The 15,290-nt window shown below is 66.2% G+C and overlaps 1 protein-coding gene across 1 annotated transcript in view; it reads right to left on the minus strand.

The window, feature by feature from the left end:
- LOC142359026 (ubiquitin-like modifier-activating enzyme 1) overlaps nucleotides 1-14,367 on the minus strand; it is a gene marked incomplete at its 5' end in the record, with an annotated part of 29,020 nt that extends 14,653 nt beyond the window's left edge. The window contains 11 exon segments of the mRNA XM_075411890.1: nucleotides 446-611; nucleotides 2,500-2,655; nucleotides 5,163-5,243; nucleotides 6,766-6,861; nucleotides 6,951-7,079; nucleotides 7,081-7,125; nucleotides 8,722-8,868; nucleotides 10,416-10,492; nucleotides 10,495-10,512; nucleotides 12,946-13,078; nucleotides 14,277-14,367. Of these exon segments, the coding sequence (XP_075268005.1) occupies nucleotides 446-611; nucleotides 2,500-2,655; nucleotides 5,163-5,243; nucleotides 6,766-6,861; nucleotides 6,951-7,079; nucleotides 7,081-7,125; nucleotides 8,722-8,868; nucleotides 10,416-10,492; nucleotides 10,495-10,512; nucleotides 12,946-13,078; nucleotides 14,277-14,367 (1,139 nt within the window).
- Between the last annotated feature and the right edge of the window lie 923 nt (nucleotides 14,368-15,290).

Below are 15,290 nucleotides of genomic sequence, written 5' to 3' on the forward strand. Positions count from 1 at the left end.
AAATGACGCCCTCCCAGCACCCTAAAGACCCCCTATAGCACCCCAAAAAACACCAGAGCACCCAAAAAAGCACCCAGAGCACCCAAAAATCATCCCACACCGCCCTTAAGACCGCCTGGAGCACCCCAAAACCCCCCTGGAGCACCCAAATGATGGCCTGTAGCACCCCAAGAACCTCTCCCAGCCCTCTGATGACCACCCCCAGCACCCTGAGGACCCCCGACAGCACCCCAAAACCCCTCTGAGCACCCAAAAAAGCACCCAGAGCACCCCAAGAACATCCCACACCGCCCTTAAGACCCCCTGGAGCACCCCAAAACCCCCCTGGAGCACCCAAATGATGGCCTGGAGCACCCCAAGAACCTCCACCAGCCCCCTGATGACCACCCCCAGCACCCCGAGGACCCCCCCCGGCCCCCCAAGGCCACCCATGGGTGCTCCTCACGGGCGTCGACGTTGTCCAGGGCGTTGGCGACGCCGTCGAGGGCCTCGAAGAAGTCGTCGTCGTAGACGCGCTCGGTGTCGGGGCCGACGCGGTCGGTGCGGCTGCTCACCCGCAGCGCCGGGTTCATCTCCCGCACCGCCGCCGCCGCCCGCTCCGACTTCAGCTTCTGCGGGGCGGAGCCACGGCCGTCATGGCCCCGCCCCCTACGGACACACCCCCTTAAGCCCCACCCCTTCTCCGCTCATCCAATCCAACACAGCGTCAAGGCAACCGTTGGTGTTGGCCAAGTCAACGGTGTTGATGGCGGTTCCCTCCCACAGGCTCCGCCCCCTTGGGCTCCACCCACTCACCCTCTATACCACAGACTCCTCCCCTTAAGCCCCACCCCATACGGACACGCCCCCTTAAGCCCCGCCCCCCTCACCCAATCCGACACAGCATCAAGGCAACTTGACCATTGGCATTGGCCAGCTCAATGGTGGCATCTTGATGGCCGTTCCCTCCCACAGGCTCCGCCCCCTTACACTCCACCCACTCACCTTCCATCCCACAGACTCCTCCTCTTAAGCTCCGCCCCTTCTGGACACACCCCCTTAAGCCCCACCCCTTCTCCGCTCATCCAATCCAACACAGCGTCAAGGCAACCGTTGGTGTTGGCCAAGTCAACGGTGTTGATGGCGGTTCCCTCCCACAGGCTCCGCCCCCTTGGACTCCACCCACTCACCTTCCATCCCACAGACTCCTCCTTTTAAGCTCCGCCCCTTCTGGACACGCCCCCGTAAGCCCCGCCCCCCCCCCGCCCAATCCAACACAGCATCAAGGCAACTTGACCATTGGCATTGGCCAGCTCAATGGTGGCATCTTGATGGCCGTTCCCTCCCACAGGCTCCGCCCCCTTACACTCCACCCACTCACCTTCCATCCCACAGACTCCTCCTCTTAAGCTCCGCCCCTTCTGGACACACCCCCTTAAGCCCCACCCCTTCTCCGCTCATCCAGTCCAACACAGCGTCAAGGCAACCGTTGGTGTTGGCCAAGTCAACGGTGTTGATGGCGGTTCCCTCCCACAGGCTCCGCCCCCTTGGACTCCACCCACTCACCCTCTATACCACAGACTCCTCCCCTTAAGCCCCACCCCATATGGACACGCCCCCTTAAGCCCCACCCCTTCCCCCCTCACCCAATCCAACACAACCTCAAGGCAACTTCACCGTTGACGTTGCCCAACTCAATGACAACGTCTGGATGGTGGGGCGTTCCGCCCCTGACTCCGCCCCCAAGACCCCGCCCACTCGCCCGTCACCCCACAGGCTCCTCCCCCTTTAGCCACACCCATTTAGGCCCCTCCCACCTTACGTCCCACCTCCAGACCACTTGACCATTGGCCTCGGCCAATTCAACGTTGACCAACTCTACGGCAGCCTCACCCCATAGACTCCACCCCTTGAAACCCCGCCCCCTGAGGCTCCACCCACTCATCCTCCACCCCACAGGCTCCTCCCCCTTTAGCCACACCCATTTAGGCCCCTCCCACCTTGTGTGCCTCCCCCAGACCACTTGACCACTGATGCTGGCCAACCCAACGTTGACCAACCCTCCACCAGATTCGCCTCGTAGACTCCACCCCTTGAAACCCCGCCCCTTCAGGCTCCACCCACTCACCCTCCACCCCACAGGCTCCTCCCCCTTTAGCCACACCCTTTTAGGCCCCTCCCACCTCCAGACCACTTCACCATTGGCCTTGGACAACTCAACGTTGACCAACCCTACGGCAGCTTCTGCCCTGCAGACTCCACCCCTTGAAACCCCGCCCCTTCAGGCTCCACCCACTCACCCTCCACCCCGCAGGCCCCTCCCCTTTAGCCACACCCATTTTGGCCCCTCCCACTCACCACACACCAAGGCCTGGTGGTTGACTCCGCTCAACCCAACGTTGGCCAACGTTGGGCCACCACCCAACGGTGGTGCCCGCCTCCTAGACCCCGCCCCTCCAGGCTCCGCCCACTCACCCCCCGCCCCCCTAGGCCCCTCCCCCTCCGGCCCCACCCCCTCACCGTCACATCCCAGGGCCGGAAGAGGAACTGGCGGTTGAGGTTGGACTTCTCGATGGTGTCCATGTCGGTGACGGTGACGCTGCCCTCGGGGCCGCAGCCCAGGCCCACCATGGCGAAGTTCTTCAGCAGCTCGCAGCCGATGGCCCCCGCCCCCACCTGCGGGGACACGCGGGGACACGCGGGGACACGTGGGGACACGCGGGGACACGCGGGGACATGTGGAGACACTGAAGGGACACTTGGAGGACCCATGGGGATGTGTAGGGACACCCAGGGGACCTGTGGGGACCCTTGGGGACACCCAGGGACACTCAGGGGACACTTGGAGGACCCATGGAGACGTGCAGGGACACTCAGGGGACACATGGGGACATGTGGAGACACTGAAGGGACACTTGGAGGACCCATGGGGATGTGTAGGGACACCCAGGGGACCTGTGGGGACCCTTGGGGACACCCAGGGGACACTTGGAGGACCCATGGGGACGTGCAGGGACACTCAGAGGACATGTGGGGACACTTGGAGGACCCATGGGGATGTGTAGGGACACCCAGGGGACCCGTGGGGACACTTAGGGACACTCAGAGGACACTTGGAGGACCCATGGGGACGTGCAGGGACACTTGGGGACCCATGGAGACGTGTAGGGACACTCAGGAGACCACTGAGGACCCATGAGGACACTCAGGGGACACGTGGGGACACTTGGAGGACCCGTGGGGACACGCAGGGACACTCAGGAGACCATTGAGGACCCATGAGGACACTCAGGGGACACGTGGGGACACTTGGAGGACCCGTGGGGACACGCAGGGACACTCAGGAGACCATTGAGGACCCATGAGGACACTCAGGGGACACGTGGGGACGTGCAGGGACACTTGGGGACACGTGGGGACACTTAGGGACACTCAGAGGACACTTGGAGGACCCATGGGGACGTGCAGGGACACTTGGGGACACATGGGGACACTCAGAGGACACTTGGAGGACCCATGGGGACGTGTAGGGACACTCAGGAGACCACTGAGGACCCATGAGGACACTCAGAGGACACGTGGGGACACTTGGAGGACCCATGGGGACGCCTGGGGACACTCAGGAGACCATTGAGGACCCATGAGGACACTCAGGGGACACGTGGGGACACTTGGAGGACCCATGGGGACGTGCAGGGACACTCAGGAGACCACTGAGGACCTATCATGACACTCAGAGCACACGTGGGGACACTTAGAGGACCCATGGGGACGTGCAGGGACACTCAGGGGACCATTGAGGACCCATGAGGACACTCAGGGGACACGTGGGGACACTTGGAGGACCCATGAGGACACTCAGGGGACACGTGGGGACACTTGGAGGACCCGTGGGGACACGCAGGGGACACTCAGGAGACCATTGAGGACCCATGAGGACACTCAGGGGACACGTGGGGACACTTGGAGGACCCGTGGGGACACGCAGGGACACTCAGGAGACCATTGAGGACCCATGAGGACACTCAGGGGACACGTGGGGACACTTGGAGGACCCATGGGGACGCCTGGGGACACTCAGGGGACCACTGAGGACCTATCATGACACTCGGAGGACACGTGAGGACACTTAGAGGACTCATGGGGACATGCAGGGACACTCAGGGGACACGTGGGGACACGCGGGGACACTTGGAGGACCCATGGGGATGTGTAGGCACACCCAGGGGACCTGTGGGGACCCTTGGGGACACCCAAGGGACACTTGGAGGACCCACAGGGACGTGCAGGGACACTCAGGGGACACATGGGGACACGCGGGGACACTCAGAGGACACTTGGAGGACCCATGGGGACACTCAGGGGACATGTGGGGACACTTGGAGGACCCATGGGGACGTGCAGGGACACTCAGGAGACCACTGAGGACCCATGAGGACACTCAGGGGACACTTGGAGGACCCGTGGGGACATGCAGGGACACTCAGGAGACCATTGAGGACCCATGAGGACACTCAGGGGACACGTGGGGACACTTGGAGGACCCGTGGGGACACGCAGGGACACTCAGGAGACCACTGAGGACCCATGAGGACACTCAGGGGACACGTGGGGACACTTGGAGGACCCATGGGGACGTGCAGGGACACTCAGGGGACCCGTGGGGACACCTGGGGACACTTGAGAGACATCTGGGGACCTTCAGGAGACCCATGAAGACACTTCAGGGACACCTGGGGACACGGCCTGAGGTGGCTGTGGTGGCTTGGGGACATGTGGGTGGGCCAGGAGGTCACTTGGGGGACCCATAACTACGTGAGGGGACATTTGGGGACACGTGGGGACACTTGGGGACAGGTGGGGACCTTCAGAAGACCCATGAAGACACCTGAGGGAAACGTGGGGACGCAGCCTGAGGTGGCCGTGGTGGCCTGTGGACACGTGGGTGGGCCAGGAGGTCTCTTGGGGGACCCATAACTACGTGAGGGGACACTTGGGGACACCTGGGAACCTTCAGGAGACCCATGAAGACACTTGAGGGACATGTGGGGACACAGCCTGAGGTGGCCATGGTGGCCTGGGGACACAAGGGTGGGCCAGGAGGTCACTTGGGGGACCCATAACTACATGAGGGGACACCTGGGGATGGGTGGGGACCCTTGGGGACCCATGGGGACACTGACCACGAAGTACTTCTGGGCGCCCAGCTTGGCCTGCAGCTCCGCCCCGAAGACGGCGATCTGCCCGTCGTAGCGGCTGTTGCGCTGGGGACAAAGGGACGCGTCACCCGGGCGTGGCACCGGGGACCCCAAGGCCACCCATGGGTGGCCCCGTGGGTGACGGGCACCCATGGGTGGCCTCAAGGTGGTGGTCAAGGGATGGGTTCCTCAAGGGAATGGGCGCTCGGGGGTTGCTCGACCCCATGGAGATGCCCGCACGTGGGTGGCCCCAAGGTGGCCCACCCATGGGTGTCCCAAAGGAGATGCCCACCCGTGGGTGGCTGACGGCCAAAGGGCACCCATGGGTGTCTCCAAGAAGGTGGCCAACCCATGGCTGTTCCATAGGACATGCCCACCCATGGGTGCCCTAGGACCAACACCCACCCCGAGGAGATGCCCACCCATGGGTAACCCCAAGAAGGTGGCCAACCCATGGGGTGTCCTCCAGCCAACCCCCACCCATGGGTGTCCTCCAGCCAACCCCCACCCATGGGTGTCTCCAAAATGGTGCCCCAACCCATGGGTGACACCACAGCGCCCAAACCCCCGGGTGCCACCAAGACCCTCCCCAACCCAGACATTCTCCACCCAACGTCGCCCACCCAGCCCACCACCCATGGGTATCCTCCAGCCAGCCCCCACCCATGGGTGTCTCCAAGATGGCGGCCAACCCATGGGTGTCCTCCAACCAACCCCCCCCCACCCATGGGTGTCCTCCAGCCAACTCCCACCCATGGGTGTCTCCAAGATGGTGGCCCAACCCATGGGTGTCCTCCAGCCAACTCCCACCCATGGGTGTCTCATCTTGGGTGATGTCAAGGCGCCCAACCCATGGGTGATGTCACCATGATGGCCAACCCACAGGTGTCCTCCAACCAACCCCCACCCGTGGGTGTCCTCCAGCCAACCAAACCCCACCCATGGGTGTCCCCAAGGTGGTGGCCAACCCATGGATGACATCAAGGTGCCCAACCCTTGCGTGATGTCAACATGATGGCCAATCTACAGCCAACCCCCACTCATGGGTGTCCTCCAACCAACCCCCACCCACAGGTGTCTCCAAGGTGGCGGCCAACCCATGGGTGTCCTCCAGCCAATCCCCACCCATGGGTGACATCAACATGATGACCAACCCATGGGTGTCCTCCAACCAACCCCCACCCATGGGTGCCCTTCAACGAACCCCCACCCACGGGTGTCTCCAAGATGGTGGCCAACCCATGGGTGACATCAACATGATGACCAACCCATGGGCGTCCTCCAACCAACCCCCACCCATGGGTGTTGTCCTTCAACCAACCCCCACCCGCGGGTGTCTCCAAGATGGTGGCCAACCCACGGGTGACATCAACATGATGACCAACCCATGGGCGTCCTCCAGCCAACCCCCACCCATGGGTGTCCCCAAGGTGGTGCTCAACCCATGGGTGACATCACGGTGCCCCAACCCATGGGTGACACCACAGCACCCAACCCCCGGGTGCCACCAAGACCCTCCCCAACCCAGACGTCCTCCACCCACCGCCCACCCCCCGCCTCCGGGTGCCCCCCACCCATGGGTGCTCACCGGGCGACACTGCTCCTCGGTGAGGACCACCTCCTTGTTCTCCTCGGGGAGACACTCCAAGGCGTCGAAGTAGAGCCACTGGGTGATGGGCGTGAACTTCCCCCGAGACCGCCTGCGTCACGTGGGTCCTTAGCGGGTGCCGGGTGGGGGAGGGGACACGGGTGCCGGGCGGGGGGAGGGGACACGGGTGGCCCCCGTACCTTCATGACCTCCTGCGCCGCCAAGCCCCCGATGAAGGCGTTGACGGGGGCGAGGTCGCCGGTGGCCTGGTAGGACAACTCGCGCAGCAGGTCCTCGTCAAGCTCCGCCCCCGGCGGGGGCCACCTCGCGGGTCAGGGCCACCACCTCGGCCGCGTCACCCTAGGGTGTGGGGGACACACGTGGTTGGGGACAACAGGGAGGGTCCTTGGGGACGGCCATGGGGGGCCACCAGCGGTGGTGGGACCTGGTGGTCTTCATGGTCTTGATGTTCTCTGTGGTGGCCCCAGCGTCCCCCTTGGCCTTGGTGTCCCCAACGTCTCTGGTGGCCTTGGTGTCCCCAAGGGGTGGTGGGACCACGATGGGTGGCCATGTTGGGGTGGGACCTGGTGGCCTCCATGGCCTTGATGTCCCCCGTGGTGGCCCCAACGTCTCTGGTGGCCTTGGTGTCCCCAAGGGGTGGTGGGACCACGATGGGTGGCCATGTTGGGGTGGGATGTGATGGCCTCCATGGCCTTGATGTCCCCCATGGTGGTCCCAACGTCTCCGGTGGCCTTGGGGTCCCCAAGGTCCCCAAGGGGTGGTGGGACCATGGTGGGCGGCCATATTGGTCCAGAACCTGGTGGCCTCCATGTCACCAAGGTCCCCCATGTCCCCAAGGTCCCCAACCAGGGGAGGAGCCACTGTGGGCGGCCATGTTGGTCCAGAACCTGGTGGCCTCCATGTCCCCAATGTCCCCCATGGCCCCCAACATCCCCAACCAGGGGAGGAGCCATCGTGGGCGGCCATATTGGCCCAGCACCTGGTGGCCTCCATGTCCCCAAGGTCCACAACAAGGGGAGGAGCCATCGTGGGCGGCCATATTGGCCCAGAACCTGGTGGCCTCCATGTCCCCAGTGTCCCCAAAGAGGGAGGAGCCACCATGGGCGGCCATGTTGGTCCAGAACCTGGTGGCCTCCATGTCCCCAAGGTCCCCCCTATCCCCAAGCTCCCCAAAGAAGGGCGGGGCCATGATGGGCGGCCATGTTGGCCCAGAACCTGGTGGCCTCCAGGTCCCAACATCCCCAAAGAGAAGAGGAGCCACCATGAGCGGCCATGTTGGTCCAGAACCTGGTGGCCTCCATGTCCCCAAGGTCCCCCATGTCCCCAAGCTCCCCAAAGAGGGGCGGGGCCATGATGGGCGGCCATGTTGGTTTAGAACCTGGTGGCCTCCATGTCCCAACGTCCCCAAAGAGAGGAGGAGCCACTGTGGGCGGCCATGTTGGTCCGGAACCTGGTGGCCTCCATGTCCCCAAGGTCCCCCCTATCCCCAAGGTCCCCCCTATCCCCAAGCTCCCCAAAGAGGGGTGGGGCCATGATGGGTGGCCATGTTGGTCCAGAACCTGGTGGCCTCCATGTCCCAACGTCCCCAAAGAGAGGAGGAGCCACCATGGGCGGCCATGTTGGTCCAGAACCTGGTGGCCTCCATGTCCCCAACGTCCCCCATGGCCCCAACGTCCCCAACCAGGGGAGGAGCCATTGTGGGCGGCCATATTGGGCCAGCACCTGGTGGCCTCCATGTCCCAGCATCCCCAAAGAGGGGAGGAGCCACCATGGGCGGCCATGTTGGTCCAGAACCTGGTGGCCTCCATGTCCCCAATGTCCCCAACCAGGGGTGGAGCCACCACGGGCGGCCATGTTGGCCCAGAACCTGGTGGCCTCCATGTCCCCCACCCCCCCGGCCACCCCCCGGTCCCCGAGCCCCCCCGCGGTCCCCACCTGGTGGCGCGGCCGTGGTGGGCGGCCATGTTGGCGTACGAAGCGGTGCAGGGCCTGCCAGCCCCAGTGCATCATGGGAGCTCTCTCGGCCTTCCCGAAGTCGGTGACCACCAGCTCGGGCTCCGCCAGCGCCTCCCGCAGCCGCTTCTGGGGACGCGGCAGCTCCCAGTTCCTCCAGTTCCTCCCAGTTCCTCCCAGTTCCTCCCAGTATATCCCAGTGACCGCCCCAGTCCCTCCCAGGGCCCCGCGCTTCCCTCCCAAACTCCTCCCAGTAACCTCCCACCACCACCCAGTACCTCCCAGTACTCACCAATCCCACCCAATGACCTCCAGATTCCTCCCAGTCCCCTCCCAGTGCTCCCTGGTCCCGTCCCAGTACCCCCCAGTTCCCACCCAGTACCCCCCAGTTCCCACCCAGTCCCCTCCCAGTGACCCACTCAATCCCTCCCGTTACTTCCCAGTCACTCCCAGTTCGCTATAATCCCTCTCCCAGTACCCCACAACGCCTCCCAACACCTCCCAGTGCCCCCAGTGCCCTCCCAGTACCTCCCAGTGCCCCCCCAGTCCCCTCCCAGTACCTCCCAGTGCCCCCCAGTCCCATCCCAGTAATCCCCTCAATCCCTCCCAACAGCCCCCCATTTCTTCCCAGTCACTCCCAGTTCCCTCTAATCTGCCTCACAACACCTCCCAGTGCCCCAGTCCCCTCCCAGTACCCCCCAGTCCCCTCCCAGTGCCCCCCAGTACCCCACTACCCCCTCCCAGTCCTTCCCAGTTCCCTCTCAGTACACCCACAGTGCCTCCCAGTAGTCCCCCAGTCTCCTTCTAATCCCCCACAACACCCTCCCAGTCCCTCCCAGTGCCCCATAATCCCCCCAGTACTTCCCAGTCAGCCTCCAGTCGCTCCCAGTTCCCCCAGTCCTCTCCCAGTGCCCCATAATCCCCCCCAGTACTTCCCAATCCGCTCTCCATTCATCGCAGTGCCCCCCAGTCCCCTCCCAGTACCTCCCAGTGCCCCCCCAGTCCCTCCCAGTGCCCCCCAGTCCCCTCCCAGTACCTCCCAGTGCCCCCCCAGTCCCCTCCCAGTACCTCCCAGTGTCCCCCAGTCCCCTCCCAGTACCTCCCAGTGCCCCCCCAGTCCCCTCCCAGTACCTCCCAGTCCCCTCCCAGTGCTCCCAGCACCCTCTCAGAACCCCCCAGTCCCTTCCCAGCACCTCCCAGTGTCCCCCAGTCCCCTCCCAGTACCTCCCAGTGCCCTCCCAGTCCCCTCCCAGTGCTCCCAGCACCCTCTCAGTACCCCCCAGTCCCTTCCCAGCGCCCCCCAGCCCCCTCCCAGTGCCTCCCAGCCCCCTCCCAGTCCCCTCAGCCCCCCTCCCAGAACCCCCCAGCCCCCTCCCAGTCCCCCCCAGTCCCCCCCAGCCCCCTCCCAGCACCTCCCAGGGCTCCCCCGGTTCCCCTCAGTCCCCTCCCAGTGCCTCCCAGTCCCAACCAGCGCCCCCAGCCCCCTTCCAGCACCCCCCAGCCCCCTCCAGTGCCTCCCAGTGCCACCCCAGTCGCCTCCCAGTGCGCCCCACACCCTCCCAGCACCTCCCAGTCCCACCCAGCGCCTCTCAGCACCCCCCCACCCCCTTCCAGCGCCTCGCAGCTCTCCCCCCCAGCGCCTCCCAGTCCCTCCCAGTGCTCCCAGTGCCACTCACGAAGCGGATGTGCTTGGGCATCTTGACCTGGGTGACGATCCCCCCCCTGACGTAGTCCCCGAAGCCGCTGGTGTCCCGATGCTGAAGGTGTAGGGCCCTGGGGGAGGGGCTGTCACCCACCGACCCCACGACCCCCCCAGAGGGCACCCAGGCACCCTATGGAAGGGACCCAGCAGTCCCAGAGACCCTATAGATGGGACCCAGGACTCCCAGAGACCCTATAGACGGGAGGTAAGCACCCAGGAGACCCCATAGATGGAACCAAGGTGCCCAGAGCACCCTATGGAAGGGACCCAGGCACCCGGCAGACCCTATAGAAGGGACCCAGGAGTCCCAGAGACCCTATAGATGGGAGCTAAGCACCCAGGAGACCCTATAGATGGAACCAAGGTGCCCAGAGCACCCTATAGAAAAGCCCCCAGTGTCCCAGAGACTCAATAGAAGGCACCCAGATGCCCAGGACCCCCTATAGAAGGCACCCAGGCACCCTATGGAAGGGACCCAGGCACCCGGGAGACCCTATAGAAAGGACACCGGTATCCCAGAGACCCTATAGAAAGGACCCAGGAGTCCCACAGACCCTATAGATGGGAGCTAAGCACCCAGGAGACCCTATAGATGGAACCAAGGTGCCCAGAGCACCCTATGGAAGGGACCCCAGTACCCCAGAGACCCTATAGATGGGACCCAGGACTCCCAGAGACCCTATAGATGGGAGCTAAGCACCCAGGAGACCCTATAGATGGAACCAAGGTGCCCAGAGCACCCTATAGAAGGGCCCCAAGTGTCCCAGAGACTCTATAGAAGGCACCCAGATGCCCAGGACCCCCTATAGAAGGCACCCAGGCACCCTATGGAAGGGACCCAGGCACCCAGAAGACCCTATAGAATGCACCCAGGTGTCCCAGAGCACCCTATAGAAGGCACCCAGGTGTCCCAGAGCACCCTATAGAAGAGACTCAGACACCCAAGCTCCCTATAGATGCAACCAAGGTGCCCAAGACACCCTATAGAAGAGCCCGAAGTGTCCCAGAAACCCTATAGAAGGCACCCCCAAAGGGTCCCCCCAGCACCCACAGCACCCTATAGCGGCCCCCAGAACCCTATAGGGCCCCCCCCAGCCCCCCGAGCACCCCATAGCGGCCCCCCCGCCCCCCAGAGCACCCTATAGAAGAGACCCAGGCACCCACAGCACCCTATAGCGGCCCCCCAGCACCCCCAAGCACCCCCCCCAGCACCCAGAGCACCCTATAGAGGCCCCCAAAACCCTATAGGGCCCCCCCCAGCCCCCGAGTACCCCATAGCGGCCCCCTCAGCCCTCCAGAGCGGCCCCCCAAGCACCCCAAGTACCCCCCCAGCACCCAGAGCACCCCATAGCTGCCCCCCCAGACCCCCCCGGACCCAGAGCACCCTATAGCAGCCCCCCCAGAACCCCCAGCATCCCATAGGGCCCCCCCAGCACCCCATAGGGCCCCCCCCAGCCCCCCGAGTACCCCATAGCAGCCCCCTCAGCCCCCCAGAGCGGCCCCCAAGCACCCCAAGCACCCCCCCAGCACCCAGAGCACCCCATAGCTGCCCCCCCAGAACCCCCAGCATCCCATAGGGCCCCCCCAGCACCCCATAGGGCCCCCCCCAGCCCCCCGAGCACCCCATAGCAGCCCCCCCAGAACCCCCAGCACCCCATAGCCGCCCCCCCAGCACCCAGAGCACCCCCATAGGGTCCCCCCAGCACTCCCAGTACCCGATAGGGGCCCCCCCAGCCCCCCCAGCACCCCACAGCAGCCCCCCAGCACCCCATAGAGCCCCCTGAGCCCCCCGAGCACCCCATAGCCGCCCCCCCCAGCACCCAGAGCACCCCATAGGGCCCCCCCAGAACCCCCAGCACCCCCAGCACCCCACAGCAGCCCCCCCAGCACCCCATAGCTGCCCCCCCAGCACCCCATAGCTGCCCCCCCAGCACCCAGAGCACCCCATAGCAGCCCCCTCAGCACCCCCCAGCACCCCATAGGGCCCCCCCCAGAACCCCCAGCACCCCATAGCAGCCCCCTCAGCACCCCCCAGCATCCCATAGGGCCCCCCCAGCCCCCCGAGCACCCCATAGCAGCCCCCCCAGAACCCCCAGCACCCCATAGGGCCCCCCCCAGCCCCCAGAGCACCCCATAGGGCCCCCCCAGCACTCCCAGTACCCGATAGGGGCCCCTCCAGCCCCCCCAGCACCCCCAGCAACCCCCCAGCACCCCATAGCGGCCCCTGAGCACCCCAAGCACCCCATAAAGCCCCCCCAGCCCCCAAAGCAGCCCCCCCAGAACCCCCAGCACCCCATAGGGCCCCCCCAGCACCCCATAGGGCCCCCCCCAGCCCCCCGAGCACCCCATAGCCGCCCCCCCAGCACCCCATAGGGCCCCCCCAGCCCCCCGAGCACCCCATAGCCGCCCCCCCCAGCAGCCCATAGGGCCCCCCCAGCCCCCCCAGCGGCCCCCCCACCCCCCCCAGCACCCTACAGGGCCCCCCCAGCCCCCCCGGCGCTGACCGAGGACGCGGATCTCGAGGGGGCCGCAGCCGTTCAGCTCCTCCATCCCCTCGACCTCGGTGAAGGCGACGAAGTCGCCCGTCTCGAAGCCGTGCCGCGCCTCGTCCAGGCAGGTCACCTCGCCGGGGCACCCCTGGGTGGGGGGGGGAGGGGCGTTGAGGGGGGGGGGACACGCCCCTCCCCCAGCCCGGGGCACCCCGGGGGCCGGGAGGTGCCCTGCCCCCACCCCAGCCACCCCACAGAAGCCTCAAATGCCCCGTTTGGGGGTGTCCCGGGGGTCTGGGGGGGGCCTGGGGGGGGTCCCAGGGGTCGGGGGGGGTCTCAGGGGTGCAGGGGGGGGTCCCAGGGGTCTGGGGGGGGGTCCCAGGGGTCTGGGGGGGGTCCCAGGGGTCAGGGGGGGTCCGAGGGGTGCTGGGTGACACCCCTCCCCCACCCTGGCATCCGGGAGGTGCCCTGCCCCCACTCCACACGCCCCAGGGACCCCCAAAATGTGATATGGGGGGGTCCCAGGGGTCTGGGGGGGGACCTGGGGGGGTCCCAGGGGTCGGGGGGGGTCCGAGGGGTGCTGGGTGACACCCCTCCCCCACCCTGGCATCCGGGAGGCGCCCTGCCCCCACCCCAGGCATCCCAGAGACCCCCGAAATGCCCCATATGGGGGGGGCCCAGGGGTCTGGGGTGGTCCCAGGGGTCTGGGCGGGGGGGGGGTCCTAGGGATTGCGGGGGGGGGGGGGGTGTCCCAGGGGTCGGGGGGGGTCCCAGGGGTGCTGGGGGGGGGTCCCAGGGGTGCTAGGTGACACCCCTCCCCCACCCTGGCATCCGGGAGGTGCCCTGCCCCCACTCCACACGCCCCAGGGACCCCCAAAATGTGATATGGGGGGGTCCCAGGGGTCTGGGGGGGGTCCCAGGGGTCGGGGGGGGTCCCAGGGGTGCTGGGTGACACCCCTCCCCCACCCTGCGATCCAGGAGGTGCCCTGCCCCCACCCCAGGCATCCCAGAGACCCCCCAAAATGCCCCATATGGGGGGGGGGCCCCAGGGGTCTGGGGGGGGCCTGGGGGGGGTCCCAGGGGTCGGGGGGGGTCCCAGGGGTCTGGGGGGGGGTCCCAGGGATCCGGCTCTGCCCCCCCCTCCCCCCGGGGTATTATGGGATGCCGAGGCCCCCCCCCGGCAGCCGGTACCTTGGTCACCATGGAAACCACGGCCCCATGTGGGGGGTCCCAGGGGTCTGGGGGGGGGTCCCAGGGCTCTGGGGGGGGTCCCAGGAGTCCGGCTCTGCCCCCCCCAGCCCCCGGGGTATTATGGGATGCCGAGGCCCCCCCCCAGCAGCCGGTACCTTGGTCACCATGGAAACCATGGCGCTGAGGGGCTGCTCCCCGTTGGTGTCCGTCACCACCATGTCGTCCCCGAAGTCGCAGAAGAGCTGCCTGGAAACGGGGGGGGGGGTCAGCATGGGGACCCCCAGCCCCTATAGGACCCAGCCCCCCTCCCCGGCACCTATAGAGGGACCTCAGCCCCTCCCTGGCCCCTACAGAAAAACCCCAGCCCCTATAGAAGGACCCCATTCCCCCCCAGCCCCTATAGTGGCCCCCAGCCCCTATAGAAGGACCCCCCAGCCCCTATAGCAGCCCCCAGTCCCTATAGAAGGACCCCCCCGCCCCCATAGCGGCCCCCAGCCCCTATAGCAGCCCCCAGCCCGTATAGAAGGACCCCTCCAGCCCCTATAGCAGCCCCCAGCCCCTATAGAAGGACCCCATTCCCCCCCCAGTCCCTATAGAAAGACCCCCCCAGCCCCTATAGCGGCCCCCAGCCCCTATAGCAGCCCCCAGCCCCTATAGAAGGACCCCCCGGCCCCTATAGCAGCCCCCAGCCCCTATAGAAGGACCCCCCAGCCCCTATAGCAGCCCCCAGTCCCTATAGAAAGACCCCCCAGCCCCTATAGCAGCCCCCAGCCCCTATAGAAGGACCCCCCCAGCCCCTATAGCGGCCCCCAGCCCCTATAGAAGGACCCCATTCCCCCCCAGTCCCTATAGAAGGACCCCCCCAGCCCCTATAGCGGCCCCCAGCCCCTATAGCAGCCCCCAGCCCCTATAGAAGGACCCCCCGGCCCCTATAGCAGCCCCCAGCCCCTATAGAAGGACCCCCCAGCCCCTATAGCAGCCCCCAGTCCCTATAGAAGGACCCCCCAGCCCCTATAGCAGCCCCCAGCCCCTATAGAAGGACCCCATTCCCCCCCCAGTCCCTATAGAAGGACCCCCCCAGCCCCTATAGCGGCCCCCAGCCCCTATAGCAGCCCCCAGCCCCTATAGAAGGACCCCATTCCCCCCCCAGCCCCTATAGCAGGACCCCA

Source organism: Opisthocomus hoazin, unplaced genomic scaffold, assembly GCF_030867145.1.
Source record: "Opisthocomus hoazin isolate bOpiHoa1 unplaced genomic scaffold, bOpiHoa1.hap1 HAP1_SCAFFOLD_253, whole genome shotgun sequence".
Classification (NCBI taxonomy): domain Eukaryota; kingdom Metazoa; phylum Chordata; class Aves; order Opisthocomiformes; family Opisthocomidae; genus Opisthocomus; species Opisthocomus hoazin.